General features: G+C 44.8%; 1 protein-coding gene and 1 long non-coding RNA gene across 3 annotated transcripts in view; one reads left to right on the top strand and one right to left on the bottom strand.

The window, feature by feature from the left end:
- Window positions 1-7,453: 7,453 nt before the first annotated feature.
- Window positions 7,454-20,919, top strand: part of AGO1 (argonaute RISC component 1) — a 40,019-nt gene continuing 26,553 nt past the window's right edge. Inside the window, exons 1-2 of one of the 2 annotated variants that reach the window (XM_066269659.1) lie at window positions 7,454-7,699; window positions 12,811-12,994. In XM_066269659.1, the coding sequence (XP_066125756.1) occupies window positions 7,675-7,699; window positions 12,811-12,994 (209 nt within the window). In that variant the 5' untranslated portion in view covers window positions 7,454-7,674. The remainder of the gene's footprint in view (window positions 7,700-12,810; window positions 12,995-20,919) is intronic. The other variant, XM_066269660.1, reaches the window with a different exon arrangement.
- Window positions 17,062-20,919, bottom strand: part of LOC136331347 (uncharacterized) — a 41,439-nt gene continuing 37,581 nt past the window's right edge. The window contains exon 4 of the long non-coding RNA XR_010730474.1: window positions 17,062-17,248. This is a non-coding gene — a long non-coding RNA (uncharacterized lncRNA). The remainder of the gene's footprint in view (window positions 17,249-20,919) is intronic.

The raw sequence follows: 20,919 nt of genomic DNA, 5'->3' as shown, positions 1-20,919 counted from the left end.
TTAGTAAATGTTTATTGAATGAATGAATATATATTTGTATTTTGGAAATATCAACTTGGACGCAATTAGAGAACAGACCTGAGGATTCAGGACTAGAGGTAGGGAGTTAATTAGGAGGCTGTTGCACTTAGCCAGGCAAGAATTAGTGGTAACCTAAACTTGGATAATAGTAGTAGGGATATAGAAAAGTAGATAGTATTAATATATATTAGAAGGTAGAATCCATGGGATTTTATTACCATTTTGATGTGAGGGCCTGAGTTAAGTGGTGTATTTTAGGATTTTGTGTTTGCTCTATTCTCTCCATGCAACACACCCTCTTTGAGAATTCTCATTGATGCCATAGCTTCAGTTATTATTGTATGCTTTTAACTCTTAAATATGGATCTTATGATTGATTGATTGGCTGATTGATTGATTTTAAAGAGAGAGAGGAAGGGAGAGAGGGAGAGAGAGACAGAAACATCAATCTGTTTGTGTATGTGCCCTGGCCAGGGATTGAACTGGAAACTTCTGTGCCTCGGGACAATGCTATAATCAGTTGAGCCACCCAGCCAGGGCAACTCTTAAATGTGGATCTTTAAGTGAAATATCTTTTTTTTTTTTCCCCCTGAAGCTAGAAACGGGGAGAGACAGTCAGACAGACTCCCGCATGCACCCCACCGGGATCCACCCAGCACGCCCACCAGGGGGCGACACTCTGCCCACCAGGGGGCGATGCTCTGCCCATCTGGGGCATCGCTCTGCCGACCAGAGCCACTCTAGCGTGTGGGGCAGAGGCCAAGGAGCCATCCCCAGCTCCTGGGCCATCTTTGCTCCAATGGAGCCTTGGCTGCGGGAGGGGAAGAGAGAGACAGAGAGAAAGGAGAGGGGAAGGGGTGGAGAAGCAGATGGGCGCTTCTCCTGTGTGCCCTGGCCGGGAATCAAACCCGGAACTCCTGAACGCCAGGCCGACGCTCTACCACTGAGCCAACCAACCAGGGCCTAAGTGAAATATCTTTTCTGGGTTCCACATCATATCTTCAACCATGTATAAGATAACTGCACTAGGATATCTTGCAGGCTCTCCAAGCTTAATATGTCAGAAACAACACTGATTATCTTTTTTGCCAAACTTACCCCTCTGGTAGTATTTTCAGTCTCAGGATATGGTATCACCAATCTCATACTTGCTCAAGCCAGAAACTATTAGGAGGTGAGTCTTGCAGCCCAACTTAGGAGGAGACTAGGATATAAGTATCTTCCCTTTAAAAGGTGTGACTGATTTGCTCTCTTCTTTATATTCTGTTTTTATTTACTATTAAATAAGAGTGAAGCCATGGAAATGATTGAGAGGATATATAGAGAAAACAAGGATTTGTCTCAGGAGCATATCAGAGGACCATGGGAATTATCAATTGCCTTTGAGTGCTAAGTGCTGTGCTTGACCTTTGCCATTCATTAGTTAATCTTCCCACAACTCTGTGAGATTTTATAGATGAGGAGATTATAGTTCAGAATGGGGCCTGACCTGTGGTGGCTCAGTGGATAAAGTGTTGACCTGGAATACTGAGGTTGCCAGTTTGAAACCCTGGGCTTGCCTGGTCAAGGCACATGTGGGAGTTGATGCTTCCTGCTCCTCCCCTTCTGCTCTCTCTCTCTCTCTCTCTCCTCTCTCTAAAATGAATAAAATCTTCTAAAAAAAAGAAATTATAGCTCAGAATGGGACCTGTGGCTTGTTCAAGGTTACATGTCCACATGTGGTAGAACTGAGATTTGGCCCAGGTTTATCTGATTCCAAGTGTTTCACTATGTAACTGAGTGGAATTATAAGTCAAAGAGCAGAAACATCATATAGCTGTTAATAAATATTGCCAAATAGATTTTCAAAGGATCACACTGGTATAAAATGCCAATGTACAGTTCCATCATGATATCTTGATCATTGAGTATGTAATACAATTTTTTAAAATTAATGGATGTAGAATTATTATTCTGTATTGATATACTCAAGAATGAATGATAATTATATAGTCTTACTTGTGAAGACTGTTTTATTTTTTCCTTAGCCCATTCACATACTGAGGTGATATTATTGCAAATATTTTTTCATTGCACTCCATTATGGATTAATGGAGGTGGGGGAAGATAATAGGAGTTAATTCTAGGTTGAAAATTGAGTTGTTAGTTTACATCCTCTAGGGGTTCAAGATAGGATCCCACAGGTTAACTACCTACCATCTTTGTGGTTCACTTGGTATATTAGATCTACATCTACTTTTATTTCAAAGAGGATGCATTTCCTGGCCATGCCTGATCCTAAATTTCAGTATCTTAGAGTTCTGTTCTTAGACTTGGATATTTCTAAGATTCTCCAGCACACTAAGGGGCAGCCTGTTCAACAGCCTCGTGTTCTGCTAGTCCAGTTTTAGGGCTTTGGGCCCTTCGTGTGTGCTGCAGAAGACCCAGGGAAGTAGGCTTGATCTGGGTCAGTTCAGTCCCAGCCTGGGTGGAAGTGCACTGTGAATCTGCCTTTGGTGTCAGAACCAGGGACAGCTCCTCTTGTCCCTCCCCCAGCTGACCCTTTCCTGGTTTGGGCTGAAGAGAGTGGACAGATTTGGGCATAGTGTACTTGTCTGATGTCTTTTTACTGCTACTTGCTTCCTTCTTTATGCTAGAATATCACTACTGGTAGTTCCTGGCATATGTGCTGTTTTTTTACCTTCATGCTCTCTGCTAATGCTGTTTCGTATGCCTTTCTCCCATGCTTTGCCTGGCTAATTCCTGCTCATCCTCCCAGGCCTGTTTAAATAGAAATCTTTTCTAGGAAACTTACCCTGATTCTTTCAGACTGGGTTAGATATACCTTCTTTTAGTTCCTATAGCACCCATGCTGGCCTCTGTCATTATACTCAAAATTACATTGAAATCAGCATCTGTGCTGTCCAGATATGTGGCTAGTCTGAATTGAGATACAGGATCAGTGTAAAATACATACCAGATTTCAAAGACTATATAAACAGAGTGTAAAATATTAATAATATTTATATTGATGACATGTTGAAATGATAATTTTAGGGGTTAAGTAAAATATATTATAAAAGTCAATTTCTCATTTCCTTTCTACTTTTTATAATGTGGCTACTAGAAAATCTAAAATTACATATGTATCTCACATACTATTACTATTGGGTGGTACTGATCTATATGTTTGTCTCTTCTTAGGGGTAGAGACTGACTTGAATCAATCCTTGTCTCCTTGTATTTCTTTTTTTTATATATAGTTTTAAAAAATTATTGATTTTAGCAAGCGAGAGAGAGAAACATCGATTTGTTGTTCTACTTATTTATGCTTTCGTTGGTTGATTCTTGTATGTGTCCTGACTGGGGATCAAACCTGAGACTTTGGAGTATCAGGACAATGCTCTAAACCAGTGTTTCTCAACCAATAACAACTGTTAACTCTTGTGGACTGCTACGGAATTTCAGACGGACCAAGCATTTGAAAAACACTGCTCTAACCAACTGAACTAGCCTGCCAGGGCCCAGGCTGTTTTCTAAATGTTAAGAAAAATATAGATAGAAATGCAATGTTGTTTTTTTTTTCCAGGCCATTGTAGAGAAGGTATAAAAATGGAAAGACCTGGGCTCTGGCCCACACAACAGAAGCTCTTGGGTGCGAGTTAGCTATGTACTGAATTGTAGGAATTGAAGTAGAAACACAGGGAGTAAATAGCTTTCTGGGAAGGTACAGCAAGAGTTACTGGAAATAGAATAAAATGAGATCTGGATTTCCCTTATACCTTACCACTTTGCCTAGCCAACAGTGAAATCTCTGGTGATGGAGACACTCTGCAGAAAGACACTGAGAGGCCAGGGCCAGCCCTGACTCTGCTAGCCACTTTGGATATGGGTCAGAATAGTGACCATTGCCTTTACACAAAGTTAAATGTAAGGCTTGGTATTTAGAACAAGGGGTTTAAACTCTTCTTATGGAATGTTGAGCTTCCTGCTTAGTTACATCAAGGTAAAAAGGTCTTGCTATGTCTGATGATGTTGTAATGCCATCTGTTTGATTCAGATCAACCCAGATTTACTGATCATTCTAGGCACAGCTTTTGCCAGGCACTAAAGGGGGGCAGAAATGCATCTGATATGGTCCCTGTTCTTAAAGAACTTAAATATAGTGCAAGAGGCAGATAATTATGATAGCAGCCAACACTTTGCCTGCATTCTTTTTTTGTTTGTTTATTGATTGATTTTAGGGGGGAAGAAGTATACATTTGTTGCTCCACTTAGTTGTGCATTCAGTGGTTGCTTCTTGTATGTGAACTTGACTGGGTTTTGAACTGGCAACCTTGGCATATCAGGACAATGTTCTAACCCAGTGGTAGTCAACCTTGTCCCTACTGCCCACTAGTGGGCATTCCAGCTTTCATGGTTGGCGGTAGCGGAGCAACCAAAGCATAAATAAAAGATAGATTTAACGATAGTAAGTTGTTTTATAGAGATTTTTTTGCAAAGTTAGCGAAAATCTGACATAAAGTACTTGGTAAGTAATTATTATATGCTTTAACTTGCTGTAACTCTGCTTTATAAATTTTAGTGGGTTTTTTTTTTTTTACAGAGACAGAGTGAGAGTCAGAGAGAGGGATAGATAGGAACAGATAGACAGGAATGGAGAGAGATGAGAAGCATCAATCATTAGTTTTTCGTTGCGACACCTTAGTTGTTCATTGATTGCTTTCTCATATTGCTTTGACCGTGGGACTACAGCAGACCAAGTAACCCCTTGCTTGAGCCAGCGACCTTGGGTCCAAGCTGGTGAGCTTTTGTCAAACTGGATGAGCTTGTGCTCAAGCTGGCGACCTCGGGGTCTTGAACCTGGGTCCTCCACATCCCAGTGTGATGCTCTATTCACTGCGCCACCACCTGGTTAGGCTGCTTTATAAATTTTATAAAGTAGAGTTACTTCCCTATTTTATAAATCACCATTACTGTGGAACCAGTGGGCGGTTAGAAAATTTTACTTTTAACAGAGATACAAAAGTGGGTGGTAGGTATTAAAAGGTTGATTACCCCTGTTCTGACCAAATGAGCTATCCAACCAGGGCCTGCCTGCATTCTTTTTTTTCTTTTTCTTTTTTTTTTGTATTTTTCTGAAGCTGGAAACGGGGAGAGACAGTCAGACAGACTCCCGCATGTGCCCGACCGGGATCCACCTGGCACGCCCACCAGGGGCAACGCTCTGCCCACCAGGGGGCGATGCTCTGCCCCACCGGGGCGTCGCTCTGTCGCAACCAGAGCCACTCTAGTGCCTGGGGCAGAAGCCAAGGAGCCATCCCCAGCGCCCGGGCCATCCCTGCTCCAATGGAGCCCCGGCTACGGGAGGGGAAGAGAGAGACAGAGAGGAAGGAGGGGGGGGTGGAGAAGCAAATGGGCGCCTCTCCTATGTGCCCTGGCCGGGAATCAAACCCCGGTCCCCTGCACGCCAGGCCGATGCTCTACCGCTGAGCCAACCGGCCAGGGCCAATGCCTGCATTCTTATAGGCACTATTCTAACATCTTTATATGTATTAACAACAGCCCAGTGATATGGATATGATTTTTTACCCCCTAAAGTAGGGGAGGAGGAAATCTAGACACAGAAAAGTCAAGTAATTTGCCTAGTGTTACACAGTTAGTAAACAGCAGCACCAGGACTGAAACTAAACAGTCTGGCTCTAGAGTCTTTGTTCTTACTTTTATACTATAGAGCAGTAGTTCTCAAAGTGTGATCCCCAGAGCAGCAGCATCAACCCCATCTGGACACCTATTAGAAATGCACATTCTTGGATCCCACCGAAGACCTACTAAATCACAAACTCTGGAGGTAGGGCTCTCCACTTACTCTGATGCCTGCTGTTTGGAACCTCTGTTAGAGAGAAGCAAGGCATACTATGATGAGGGTCAGAATTAATCTCTATGGTTAGGAACAGGGTATGGTCTGTCTCTTTACTTCTTAGCCTTCTGCACAGCATCTAATGTATAGCAGGTATCACAACTACATATGGATGAATACATATGAATGAATATAAGGGAAAGTGACGTTTGAGCTGAGTCTCTTACCACCTATCAAATGCAGCAGACCAAATGGAAGGAATCTTCCCAGAAACTGAGATACTAGCAAGGAAGTATTATACTTTGGGCAAGGTACTATAAGGGTCTGTACTACCACAAGGAGCCATCAGAATGGCAAGGAGATCATGTGAGAGTAGTCAGGACTTGGTGAACAGCTGAATGGGGAAAAGAACAAAGGGAGAGAGAGAAATTTCATTTCTGGGGTGAAGATGCCATTCACAGAGACAGGAGGCATAAGACAAGCACATTTGTGGGGTAAAGATAGAGTTTGGTTTTTGTCTCTTTAACTTGAAGTGCTGGTAGGCTATCCAGGTGGAGCTGTCCAGCAGACACTGGGAAATATAACTCTGAGACTTGTCTGAAAAGAAGAGATTTGGAAAGATAGTTGAATCATAAAATGGATGAAACCTTCAAAGGGAAAGTGGAGAGTGTAATTAAAGAAGCTGGGTTTAAAACCATGGTGAACACTACTAACTGGGCAAAAGCAAAAGCAGGCCCCTGAGGAAGACTGAAAAGGAGTTCAGCAGTAGATCTCAGAAAATGCTGAAACCAAGTAGAAGGCTAAAAATCAAAACAAAACAAAACAAAACAGAAGAGGAATAATGCCAGATGTTGCAGAGAAATAAGAATTGAAATTTATTCTTTGCATTTCGACATCAAAAGTCTTAAGTGACAGGATGAAGACAGAAGCAGATTGGCTGACTTGAGGCTTGAGCAGTTAGATGAGAAAGTGAAGACAGGTGCTTCCCAGGTCCCACATATATATTAGAGGTCTGAGAGCCGCACTTAAATTAAAATGGACATCTTTCAGGGTAGGCAGGGTCTCTTTCATATCTGTGGACTCAGCGCCCATCACTCGGCCTGGAAAAGAGGGTGGCGTCAGTGAATTCAGTGACTAGGGACAGAGAAAGGGCTTCGCGGAAGCAGTCGCTTTGCAGCCAAAGCGTAAAGGATGAAAGAGATTGGGAGGAAAGGTGGGAGGCAGGGCCCCTGGGTGATGGGGTGCTAGGAGTGTTAAGGGGGACCTGGGAATGAGGTGGGGTTCCTGTAATGTGCGCGTGGCTCTGTGCGAAACCAGGAGGCTATGTGTTGGCTTGGAGGGATCTGTTTGGGTAAAAGACACAGGGCCAGAGTCTGCTGCGGGGGGTGTCCCCGCCCCGCCCCACTTACGCCACTGCGCGGTTCCGCTGCGCCTCTACCGAAGCCCTCCCGCCGGCTGCATGGTGACGGGTGACCGCCAGGGGCCGCTGCCTCGGGTCCCCGGTGCCCCCGCCCCTCTCCATTGGCCTTTGTTGCCGGCGGAGCGCCCCGCTTGACTCGTTCCCGTCCGCCCCCTGGGCCTGGCGGTCGCGCCTGCGCACTGGCAGCTGGCCGGGCGCTCGCAGGGGGAGCTGCTGCAGGCTCCGCGGCGGCGGCGGCAACGGAGGCTGCGGGGGTGGCGGCGCGAGCGGCCGGGCTTGGTGGGGGAGCCGAGCCCGGCCCGGGAGCCCTAGCAGCCAGGGTGAGGGGTACCTAGGCCCCTCACGCTGGACTCCACAGTCTCCGGGCCGCCTGACCTCCGCACGGGTATATGGGATGGAAGCGGGACCCTCGGGAGCAGGTAAGGGCCCCCAGGAGGGGAGAACGGTGCGTGCTCCAAAGGACCAGGGGGCTCCCCCGTGAAGAGTTGGATTTCCGAGTGAAGGAAGATTTCCTGAGTGAGGAGAGGGGCTCTTATAGGATAGGGGGCCCAGTTTGAAGGGGACTGTGTGCAGTTCCGGGGGAAACCTTGTGAAGGGAGCCCTGAGATGGGGGCCGTTTTATCAAAGGAGGCTCTGTGCACTCCTGGAGGTGGGAAGTAATCTGGGAGAAGGGCCTGGACACACGTAAGAACTCCCGCAGGTCCCGGGAGGCCTAGGGAGAGTCCCGGCAGGTGGCAGGGGGCGGGCTCCAGGTGTCCTGGAGAGGAGGGGGTCGGCACAGATGGGCCCTAGCTGCAGCATGCTGGGGGCGGGGGCTCAGCCAGTCTGGGCTGGGCTAGTGTCTTTTGGGAGAAGGCGCCAGAGCTGGACTGTGAGCTCCGCCCAGCCGGGCCTGACGCGGGGGCTAGGGTCAGGGGGCGGTGGGTGGGGATCCAGCCCCAGGATTTCCCCCCCTTGAGTCCCGGGAGCTGGAGCTGAGGCGCCCGAGCATGCGCAGAGGTGGCCGCTAGAAGGGGCTGCCTTATGTGGTGGGGGCGTGGCTGTCCGAATTCCCCCCACTCGCCTTCCCGCGCGGTTTGGTAAAAGGAGCGCGCTGATGGGATGCATTTTCACTAAGGTTTTGTTGGCAGAGCGCAAGTGGAAATGTTTCCCTTCCCTATCTTGGGGGTTCTTACATTTGGCCCTGAACACCCTCAGACACAATTTGTCAAGAATGAATCGAGGGAAACTACTAAAATGCCTTACTCTGCTACTGGAATAAGCAAAGACTGAAACCGAGGCAGTGCTCTTTAGGGCGGGTCCTCCCTAAAGATAGGCCTCCCTTAAGAAAAGTGTAGGTTACTGAGGGACCAAAGCCAGGACCAGGTTTACCTGGAAGAGGTTGTCTGCCTGCTTTGCACGTTTCTGGTCTAATACTGAGTAGAGATGGGATCTTTTAATCGAAGGATAATGCCCTTTGCATTGAATCGTCTCTCAAGATGACAGCTTAGTCTCTTTCTATATCTTAATAGTTTTATGGCACCAGTCTTTCACTCTTTCACTGAGTATCTTCCTTTTCTTTTTAACCCCCAGAAACTGTCAAGAGCATGTCATTAGATTGAAGGTTGCCAAGCTAACTTTTTGTCATAAATATGTTGTTTGGGGTTAGCTGCGGTCTATAGCCTTTACCCTGGTGAGTCCCAGGTGATAGCTTTAATTTCTCCATATTCACAAGCAATCAGGAGTAAAGGAGGTAAGAACAGAGGAGAAACTGAGGTTGGGTTCCCCAAGAAATGAGTCCCCAGGGTGGGCTGTGGAGTGGTGGCACCTCCTGCGTCCTAGGTCCTTTGATGGGAGTAGTCTGGATCTGGGAATCCTTTAGGTTGTATCTCACCACCTATTCCATTTGGTCTGTGAATGATAGTAGGATTTCCATTTGGAACATGAATTTCATTTCTTGTGGAAGAATCTTTGTCTTTTATACCAGATCTAATCCCCTCAAGGAAATAGCTCCTACCAACTCATTTAAGTCATCCATTCAGTGATCTATAACTACATACTCCCAAGCAAAAACAACTTTGTAATGTCTGTATAGGTCACAAGATGGAGTGTAGGGAGCAACTGATATCAGAAAACTACTTCCTCCTTCTCTTAGGCCCCTCTTTTCATTCCAAGAACGCTCTAGGTTTTCTAGGCTAAAGACTATTTGCAACAACCTGTAGACTAGAGTAGGAGGAATAGGTCACAGAGGGTCAGATAGATGGACAGGAGATGTCACCCATACCAGACTGCTAATGATTTTATTCTGATGAATTCCTAATGAGTGCTGGAGTGATGTAAAAAACTGACTTGTTTGTTACAAGTCAGGGAAGGGACTTAAAGCCTGGTATCAGAGTTGGTTGTAGCCTAGTGGGACAGGCTTTGTCTTAACAAAGGGTGGAATTGAAATTGATTCTGGAAGTTATGAATGGAGGTACCCCATAACTGCTCCTTACTAGGCCCAGACTGTTCTCTTGGAGGACACAATACACAAAACTAAGGTATTGTTGCTGGCTTCATTACATCCAAGTGTGCTTTCTGTGCTCAGGTGTGTTCCAAGCATATATACTGGACTAGGAGCTCCTTGAGGGTACAGATAGTATCTGATTTATCTGTGGAACCAGCAAGTGTTTAGGTCCTGACACAAAGTACATGTTTATTAATTGACTCACATTCTAGTGTGACATAAATTGTTAAGCACATATTTGGATATTTAATACCTTGTGTATACTCATATGGACAAATTCTTTTTGGATAGATTGGCCTCTTAGCCTTTGCTTACTGACAGCTAAGTTAGCTTTGAATTTGTCTTTTGAATAGGCAGTCTGGCTCTTTGGGAGGTTGTGGGCCTCAGAAGTGCAGGCAAGGAATCCCTGAGCCAGGCCTTTCAGCTCTGTTACTTTTCCTTCTCAGGGCTGGTTGGGGATGGGGGAGGGGGAGTGTCCTTTTCACAGCCCCTCCCTCCTTGCTTTTGTCTGCAAGGAAGGGCCCCGCCCCTTATCCCCAAGGCCCTAGCTTTGTCCTCTCTGCTGGGGCCCTCATCTGCATCACAAAGTGGCCGTCTGTCCCTGTCTGGGTTTGAAGGGAAGTGTCTCCCTTTCTCAGACTAAAAGCTGGGGGCAGGGTGAGGTAAGGAGGGGGGGGGCAGACTTTCTACAGCTGTGAGGCTTGCAGGGGGATGGGATGGGAGAGAGGTTACTCCTTCCTCCTGCCTTCCTTAGTTTGGGAATGAGGGAAAGCTTGGGGGCTTTCCTATTTTCCAATAGCCTCCTTGGAGTGGAGGTTGCCTGATGCCAGAGGCTGTCTGGTCTGTAGACCTGTTTCTGGGGAAGAGAAGGCTTTGAGGCTGGAGTGTCTGACCCATCCCCCTTCTGTTCTACCCAGCCCCCAGCTCTAGGGGATGTCTTTCTCCGAGGCTCCAAAAGATTATTCAGCCTGGGGAGGCTAAGGAGGTGAATGGAATGTAAGAACTTGGGGAGGGGAAGGCTGTCTTTTACCAGCTACATCCACCAGGGTGCATGTTTATTTTGTACAAGGTTTATAATGGTTTCTGAGCAGTTTGCAGGTGTTTGTGTGCTGTGTGTGTTCTTTGTGGTGTGTCTACAGGTCTCTTTTTTCACTCATTTAATATCTGTATATTGAACATTTCCTGTGTGCCAGGCATTCACACAGGAAATTCAGCAGTGACCAAGGCGGATAGCCCCTGCCTTTGAATACTTTACAATCTAGGTGGTGAGGAGTATGTGTATAAAAGTTTTGTCTAGGTTTAATGAGTGTTTGGATGTGTAAGATAGAAATGTGTCATATTTTGTGTGTCTATTTCTTATGTGCAATTTATGTGTAATTTTATTGATGAGACAGGGAGAGAGAGAGCGACAGGAACATCAATCTGTTTCTGTATGTGCCCTGACTGGGTTTTGAACTAGCAACCTCCGTGCTTTGGGGCGATGCTCTAACTAACCAACTGAGCTATCCGGCCAGGGCTGCATTCTGTGCAATTTGTGTCCACCTCTTTTTGGGTAGGTGGCCAGGTGGTAGTAGTTAAGGTTTCACTTCCCCAGATAGCTGAGTTCTGAAGACCTTTTTTTGCTGGGCTGGACCTGCATTTCCCAGTCTGCATTGTGAGGCTGGGCTTGACAGGTGGTTAGGAGACAGCAGCTTAGCTCTGGGAAGCATGTCCCTTTGGTGACCGGTTCTGACCTCTTCCTGACCCCCCAGCTGAGGATATGCCCCATCCCCCTAGCCTGGCCAACTGTGAAGGCAGAGCTCTGGTGATGGGAGGTTCTGGGCTGGTTTATTCATCTCGCCTCCCACCTGAGCTGGTCCTCTACTGACAGGGACAATAGTAGCTCTGGACAAAGGTTTCTCTTAGGCTGTTTCCTTTTTCCCTCCCTTTCCCTTCCAGCTAGAAAACAAAACTAGGGGCAACATTCAGGCCCTTGGCCAGAGAGGAGAAAGTAGTGGGAGCTGGCCTTGAAGCTAGCCCTTTCCCCAGGGCCCTGTCTTGAAATTGATCCCTTCTGCTACTGTCTGTGCTCTCTGTGTGGAAGTAGCTGTGGACCATGGAGCTTGTATTCTCCTTCCCAGAGCCAGTGTCTCTCCTTTCTCCAGAATTCTAATGGTTGCCTCTCCTTTCTAAGTACTCTACTCTAACCTCCTCTTGCCTCATTTTCTATATTCAGTCCATCTTCATTCCCTAGCTTTCCTTGTTTTGAACTTTTCATTGTTTCCCTAGTTGCAGCCTGATTTCTTGCCCAAACTTCCAACTCTAAACTGTCTTGCCCCAGCCCCTAACTCCAACCCTCTGTCCTTCCTTGGCTTCCAATTCAAGACCTTTTTCTGCTATGACCTCTAGTCTGGTTTCTTCCCTAGCTAGCTCCTTACCTCAGTCCCTCTTCTTTCCTTAGTTTCCAAACTGTCTTTTTAGCCTTCTGTCTTTTTCAGCCTCAGCCATTTAGTTGCTTTAATCCTTTCTCAAACAAACACTGCCCCACCCCCTATTTTGGCTTTCTTTGGACTTTCCTCCTGCCTACATAGGACCATTAAAACGATGCTGTTTTGTGTTCAGGGTGGTGATGAATGAAGTGAGCATCTGGCAGGCAGCGAATAGGGCATTCTTGGTCTGTTAGGTACCTGGTGGAGGCATGTGTCTTAATATAGTAGAAGGAAGGGTTTTGTTACTGGGAGCCAGATTTAGCTTCTCTACTTAACAAAAAATAATATGTAACTTATTACATATTCATTTAATGAATTTAGGATAGGGTCATTTTTCTAATTGGAGAGAGCTTTTAAAAAATAAGTCTCGGATGTCTGAGCCAGTGGAAATCCTCAGTTGGGTTGGGTAGGCAAGAAAGAGGCTCCCATCGCTTCTCGGCCTTTTGGCTAAGATCAAGTGTAGAAAGAGGCTCCCCTTGCACTCTCCTGCTCCTGTTCTAGGGAGCTTTGTGCCTTCTCTGATAAGAGTATAAGGAGATTGCCAGACTATACCCTCACCAGTGTTTTTGTCTTATAGCTGCGGGCGCATACCTGCCCCCTCTGCAGCAAGTGTTCCAGGCACCTCGCAGGCCTGGCATTGGCACAGTGGGGAAACCAATCAAGCTCCTGGCCAATTACTTTGAGGTGGACATCCCTAAGATTGACGTCTACCACTACGAGGTGGATATCAAGCCGGATAAGTGTCCTCGCAGAGTCAACCGGTAAGTGATGCATGTCTGAGACACCAAATACAGAAGTCTTTACTTTTCTGAGTCTCAGAAGCTTGAAAGAGGATCCAGAGAGGTAAGGAAAAAAAAACAAACAAAAAAAGTACTAGAGGGTGGTATCACCAAATTTCAAGGGTTTTTCAGGGGATTCCAAATAAAGAAAATGCTGAAAAATTGGATTTGGCTATTAGGACATAATTGGTACCTTTTGTCAGAGCAGTTTTATTAGAGTACTTGAACTAGTAATCTAAGTACAGTGAGTTAAGGGATAAGTGGAAGGTAATGTGGTAGGGATAGTGAGACCAGATAGTTTTCCCAGATAGCTTGGCAGTGAAACGTGGGGAGAGAGGGAATATGTTGGCTAGAGAGGATTATAGGGGTCACGTACAGTGCCTCGCCTAGCATATTTTAGTATTTGTTGAATGAATGAAAACTTTTAAGAATGAGACATGGATATGGTTATAAACTGAGGAGGAGGAGCAAGTGGGGAAGAGATTAAAGATACGTGACAGAGGGGAGGAATGAATGGGATGTCCATGCTGAGGCAGGAGGACTTTATAGGTTACACAGTTGGAGAGATTAGCCTTAGAAGAAGAAATATTTCTTTCAACATTTTATTTTATTATTATTTGAAAATGATGTATGCACAATGTAAAGAAATTTAAAATATTATAAAAAGAGTAGCAGTGAAAAACTGTCTCTGGTTAACCTGATCTCCAGTGCCCTTGTCTCTTTCCCCAGGGTCCTTTATTCTTACCATTCTTGAGTATGCTTCCAGATATTATTTTTGTATATGCAAGCATATATGTAATATAGAACATTAAAAATTTTTTCCATTGATTTGAGAGAGAGAGAGGTATACCAGGAAATGGGGGTCAAGAAGAGACAGAAAGAGAGAACGAGAGAGAAGCATCAACTTGTTGTTTCACCTAGTTCTGTTGAGTTGGGCACTTATTTGTTGCTTATCTATGTGCCCTGACCAGGGTTCAAACCTGCGACCTTGGCATGCTGGGCTGATGCTCTATCCACTGAGTAATCTGGCTAGGGCTATAGAACATTTTTTTTTTCTTTTCTTTTTGTATTTTTCTGAAGTTGTAAACGGGGAGGCAGTCAGACAGACTCCTGCATGCGCCTGACCGGGATCCACCCGGCATGCCCACCAGGGGGCGATGTTCCACCCATCTGGGGTGTTGCTCTGTTGCGACCAGAGCCATTCTAGCGCCTGAGGCAGAGGCCACAGAGCCATCCTCAGCGTCCGGGCCATCTTTGCTCCTATGGAGCCTTGGCTGTGGGATGGGAAGAGAGAGACAGAGAGGAAGGAGAGGGGGAGGGGTGGAGAAGCAGATGGGCTCTTCTCCTGTGTGCCCTGGCCGGGAATCGAACCCAGGACTCCCACACGCCAGGCTGACGCTCTACCACTGAGCCAACCAGCCAGGGCCTAGAACATTTTTTTTTTTAATGAACAATATAGAATCCTATAAACCTTGTTCTGCGCCTTGTATATTCCTACTGAACAATATATACGGCTTACAAAAATTAGGGTATATTTTATTGCTTTATATTCATTTTGAAATATCCCCTAATTTTTGTGATCAGTATATTTTGGAAAATAATATGTATCAGTACATACATATGTGCCTCAGTTTTTTTTGCATAACTCCACAGTTATTCTATTGAGTGTGATGTTGTTATAACTTATTTAATGACTGTTGAGGAACATTTAGGCTGAGTACAAACTTTTGCTACAGAAATGAAACTATTGAATGTTGTGAAATATAGGTACATTTTTGCACTCAAGTATGATTGGATCTGTAGGATAAATTTCTGGGAGTGGATTTTCTGGCACAGTACATCTAAAAATTTTGAGATATTTGCTAGATTTCTTAAGGTAAGATGTACTAATTTATGCTCCCATTAGCAAGGTATTAAGAGTGCCCTTCTTTGACATTTTGATAAGTAGAAAATTGTATTTGAATTTAATTTTGCATTTTCCCATCTTTTATTATAGATTAAAAATTTTTTTAATTAACTTAGTTTTTAGAATTTTAATTCATATGAAAAATATCTTATCAGTTGACTCATGTTTGGCCTCTCTTTTTATTGTGGTAGCATTGGTTAACAACATTAATTTCAGGTAGACAACATTATATAATTCAATATCTGAATGTTCTATGTTCACCAAAAATCTAGTTTCCATATATTGCCATATATTTGACCCCTTTTATCCATTTTGCCTTTCCCTGCCCCCCTTCTCTGGTAACTGCCAGTTTGTTGTCAGTATCTATGAGTTTATTTATTTTTTGTTTGTTTGTTACTTTTTGATTTATATTTCATGTATGAGTGAAATCCTACAGTTTTTTGTCATTTTCCTTCTCAATTTCACTTAGCATAATACTTTCAAGATCTCTCCATGTCACAAATGGCAATATTTCATATTTTTTTATGGCTGAATAGTATTCTATTGTATGTGTGTGTGTATATGTATATCTGTAACATCTTTATCCATTCATTTGTTGATAGACACTAATGGTTGTTTCAAAATCTTGGCTGTTGTAAATAATGGTGCATTGAGCATAGGGTACATATATATCTTTTTTTTTAAAGTGAGAGGGTGAGAATGAAGAGGCAGAGAGATAAACTCCCGCATGTGCCCCGACCAGAATCCACCCTGTAAGCCCCCTACTGGATGATGCTTAGCCCATCTAGGGGGCTGCTCTGTTGCTTGGCAACTGAGGGGGCTTGCCTGAGGGGAGCCCATGGAGTCATCCTCAGTGCCCAGGTCCAGCTTGCTCAAACCATTCATTCCTTGGCTGCGGGAGGGGAAGAGAGAGAGAAAAAGAGAGAAAAGGGGAGGAGGAGGCTGCCTGAACTGTGGTGGCGCAGTGATAAAGCATCAACCTGGAATGCTGAGGTCGCTGATTTGAAACCCTGGGCTTGCCTGGTCAAGGCACATATGGGAGTTGATGCTTCCTGCTCCTCCCCCTTCTCTCTCTCTTCTCTCTAAAATAAATAAATAAAATCTTAAAAATAAAGGAGGGGGGAGAGGAAGGGATGGAGAAGCAGATAGTTGGTTCTCCCTTGTGCCCTGACCAGGAATTGAACCCAGGACTTCCACATGCCAGGCCGGTGCTCTACTACTGAGCAAAACAGCCAGGGCAATCCCCCTAATAATTAATGCTTAGTGATGTTTAACATTTTTCCTTTTATAACTTTTTAAAAAGATTTTATTTATTGATTTTTACAGAGAGAGGAGAGAGGAATAGGGAGAAATGAGAAATATTAACTCATAGTTGCTTCTCTTTAGTTGTTCATTGATTGCTTGTCATATGTGCCTTGACCAGGCAAGCCCACGGTTTTGAGCGGGCAACCCTCAGTGTTCTAGGTCAACTCCACTCACTGTGCCACCACAGGCTAGGCTGAACATTTTTTCATGTACCTGTTGGTCATCTGTATATCTTCCTTTGAAAAATGTCTGTTCAGAACTGTTTTTGTTTTTTTTAAGAGAGAGACATAGGAAGAGAGGGAGATGAGAAGTATCAACTTGTAGTTGTGGCATTTCAGTTGTTTGTTGATTGCTTCTCATACGTGTCTTGACCAGGGGGCTCCTGCCAAACCTTTGACCTTTTGCTCAAGCCAACAACCTTGGGCTTCAAGCCAGCAACCCCACGCTTAAGCTGGTGACTTCAGGGTTTCTAACGTAGGACCTCAGTGTCCCAGGTCGATGCTCTATCCCAGGGGTCGGGAAACTATGTCTCACAAGCCAGATGTGGCTCTTTTTTTTTTTTTTTTTTTTTAATAATTTTATTTTTTTAATGGGGTGACATCAATAAATCAGGATACATATATTCAAAGATAACAAGTCCAGGTTATCTTGTCGTTCAATTATGTTGCATACCCACCACCCAAAGTCAGATTGTCCTCTGTCACCTTCTATCTTGTTTTCTTTGTGCCCCTCCCCACCCCCTTTCCCTCTCCCATTCCCCCCCCCCCCCCCCCCCCCCCACGTAACCACCACACTCTTATCAATGTCTCTTAGTTTCACTTTTATGTCCCACCTACGTATGGAATAATGCAGTTCCTGGTTTTTTCTGATTTACTTATTTCGCTTCGTATCATGTTATCAAGATCCCACCATTTTGCTGTAAATGTTCCGATGTCATCATTTCTTATGGCTGAGTAGTATTCCATAGTGTATATGTGCCACCAGATGTGGCTCTTTTGATGGCTGCATCTGGCTCGCAGACAAATCTTTATTTATATTTTTTATTTTTTATTTATTTATTTTTTCTTTAATTTTTCTGAAGCTGGAAACAGGGAGAGACAGTCAGACAGACTCCCACATGCGCCCGACCGGGATCCACCTGGCACGCCCACCAGGGGCGACGCTCTGCCCATCCTGGGCGTCGCCATGTTGCGACCAGAGCCACTCTAGCGCCTGAGGCAGAGCCCACAGAGCCATCCCCAGCGCCCGGGCCATCTTTGCTCCAATGGAGCCTTGGCTGCGGGAGGGGAAGAGAGAGACAGAGAGGAAGGTGCGGCGGAGGGGTGGAGAAGCAAATGGGCGCTTCTCCTGTGTGCCCTGGCCGGGAATCGAACCCGGGTCCTCCGCACGCTAGGCCGACGCTCTACCGCTGAGCCAACCGGCCAGGGCTCGCAGACAAATCTTTAATAAAAAAAAATAATAACGTTAAAAATATAAAACATTCTTATGTATTACAATCCATTCATTTCCTACCGCTCATGTTCATGGTTGTGGGTGGCTGGAGCCAATCACAGCTGTCCTCCGGGACAAACCAAATTTTTATTGGATAATGCGTAATGTACACGGGTCGTTTATGGCTCTCACGGAATTATATTTTAAAATATGTGGCGTTCATGGCTTTCTCAGCCAGAAAGGTTCCCGACCCCTGCTCTAGCAACTCGGCAACCACCAGTCAGGCAGAGCATTTGTCCATTTTTTAATTTAGTTGTTTATTTTTTTGTTGTTGAGTTGTATGAGGTTTTAATATTTTTTGAATATTGACCCCTTATTGGAACCATCATTTGCAAATATCTTCTCCCATTCATTTGATTGCCTTTTTTTTTTTTTTTGTATTTTTCTGAAGCTGGAAACGGGGAGAGACAGTCAGACAGACTCCCGCATGCGCTCGACCGGGATCCACCCGACACGCCCACCAGGGGCAAAGCTCTGCCCACCAGGGGGTGATGCTGTGCCCCTCCGGGGCGTCGCTCTGTTGCGACCAGAGCCACTCTAGCGCCTGGGGCAGAGGCCAAGGAGCCATCCTTAGCACCCAGGCCATCTTTGCTCCAATGGAGCCTTGGCTGCGGGAGGGGAAAAGAGAGACAGAGAGGAAGGAGAGGGGGAGGGGTGGAGAAGCAGATGGGCGCTTCTCCTGTGTGCCCTGGCCGGGAATTGAACCCAGGACCTCTGCACACCAGGCCGACGCTCTACCACTGAGCCAACCGGCCAGGGCCTGCCTTTTTGTTTTATTGATGGTTTCCTTTGCTCTCTGGAAATTTTTAGTTTGATGTAGTCCCATTTGTTTTTGTTTTTGTTTTTGTTTTTGTTTCCCTTGCCTTTGGGGTCAAATTCACAAAAACACCACTAAGACCAATGTCCAGAAGCTCAGTGCCTCCGTCTTTATGTATTTTATTGTTTGAGGTCTTACATTAAAAGTCTTTAATCCATTTTGAGTTAATTTTTGTGTAGGTAGTTATCTAGTTTCATTATTTTGCATATGACTGTTCATTTTCTTAACACCTTTTTAAAAAAATTTCTATTTATTGATTTTAGTGAGAGAGGAAAGGGGGAGAGAGAGACAAGGAGAGACAGGAACATCAAGCTGCTCCCGTATGTGCTCTGACTGGGGATTGAACCAGCAACCTTAGCGGCTTGCTTCAGGACAATGCTCTAACCAACTGGGCTATCGGGCCAGGGTTCAACACCATTGAAGAGACTTTCTCCATTGTATATTCTTGGCTCCCTGGTTGTAAATTAGTTGTTTATATATTTGTGGGTTTATTTCTGGGCACTCAGTTTTGTTTTGTTTTGTTTTGAGAGAAAGAGAGAGACAAGAGGGGAGAGAGAGGGAAGAGAGAGTGAGAAGCATCATCTCACAGTTGCGTCACTTACTTGTTTATTGATTGCTTTCTTATATGTTCCTTGGGCTTCAAGCCAGCAACCATGGGTTTAGGACCTGGGACTTCAGCATTCCAGGTTGATGCTCCCTTCACTGTGCCACCACAGGTCAGGATCTGGGCTCTCACTTCTGTTCCATTGGTGTGTATGTCTGTTTTTCTGTATTTTGGTCTGATTTTAATTTGTTTCTCTAATGAGTGAAGCTGAACACATTTTCCAGATGTTTAAAAATCATAAAAAATCCTATATGGCCTGACCAGGCGGTGGTGCAGTGGATAGAGCGTCGGACTGGGATGCAGAGGACCCGGGTTCGAGACCTCGAGGTCGCCAGCTTGAGTGCAGGCTCATCTGGTTTGAGGAAAAGCCCACCAGCTTGAACCCAAAGTCGCTGGCTCCAGCAAGGGGTTACTCAGTCTGCTGAAGGTCCGCGGTCAAGGCACATATGAGAAAGCAATCAATGGACAACTAAGGTGTTGCAACGCGCAATGAAAAACTAATGATTGATGCTTCTCATCTCTCTCTGTTTCTGTCTGTCTGTCCCTGTCTATCCCTCTCTTTGACTCACTCTCTGTCTTTGTAAAAAATAAATAAATAAAAATTAAAAAAAGAATCCTATATGGAAGGACATTTTAAGCATGAGAGGAAAGAAAATAGATAAGAGGCTTGCATAAATATATACTGCTCACAAAAAATAGGGGATATTTCAAAATGCACTTTCAAGATCAGGGAACATGCAGATACTCCAATACTTTCAGCCTTTTGTATAGTGCATTTTTACCAATAGTATAAAAGTTGGTTTTGCATCTCATTTGCATAATCAAACAATTTTCTTTGACTTGTCTTTTGCTTTTCTGATGTTCTTATGTAATAAAAATCAAATGCTTCTTTTTTATCACTTCATATTCATTTTGAAATGTATGGTTGTATGTCTGGGAACTTGAGGGTGGCTTTGTTTACTTTGGTTTACTCTGTGCAGAGTTATAGAGTTGCTTTTTGATAGGTGATAGAAATAGGTTCTGGAGTCAGAAGATAGCAGAGGAATTTAGAACATAGTCTATGAGGGATGGAAGTGATCAGAGACATGAAAAAGATTGTTGAGAAGCACAGAAGCCTAATTGGGATTGAAACCATGTGTTTATAGTTGCTTCCAGTATACATTTTGAGGTTTTTTTATCCAGTAGTATTTAAAAGCTTTGATTTAGAGAGTGAAGATGTCTGATAGTTGGATGGGCTGGAATTTTGAAGGCTAAATGGATACTGTGGTGTCTAAGTAGGAGAGGACAGGAAATAAAATCCAGGAAGAGATGACAATGGAGAGAAAACAGGGTGGTGGGACTAAGAGCTTTAGAGAGATAAAAGAGATTAGGTACTTCTACAGTTTATGCCTATTCCAATTTAGATTTCTTCCCTATCTATATATTTTGCTTATCAGCCTAGGAATTGGAGGAGCCTCATTTCTGTTCCTGATTCTGGATAGACCCTAAGATGAAGCCCTTCTTCCCTCGGCCTCCCTGTCTGCTCAGAAGGCACTCACTCTTTCAGGTCCTTTAGAGCCTTAGTGATGTGAGGACCAGAAGCATCACCTGGGAGCATGTTAGAAATATAGAATTTCATGCTTTGCTCTAGACCTACTGAGTCAAAATCTGCATTTCTTTTTTAAGTGAGAGGAGGGAAGATAGACAGACTCCCGCATGCACCCCACTGGGATCCACCTGGAGACCCCCATCTTGGGCCAGTGCTTGAACCAGCTGAGCTATCCTCAGTGCCCAGGGCTGATATT

This window comes from Saccopteryx bilineata, chromosome 3 (assembly GCF_036850765.1).
Source record: "Saccopteryx bilineata isolate mSacBil1 chromosome 3, mSacBil1_pri_phased_curated, whole genome shotgun sequence".
In the NCBI taxonomy this organism is placed as follows: Eukaryota; Metazoa; Chordata; class Mammalia; order Chiroptera; family Emballonuridae; genus Saccopteryx; species Saccopteryx bilineata.
Note: the sequence above shows the minus strand (reverse complement) of the source record. Positions and strands in the feature narration are given on the sequence as shown.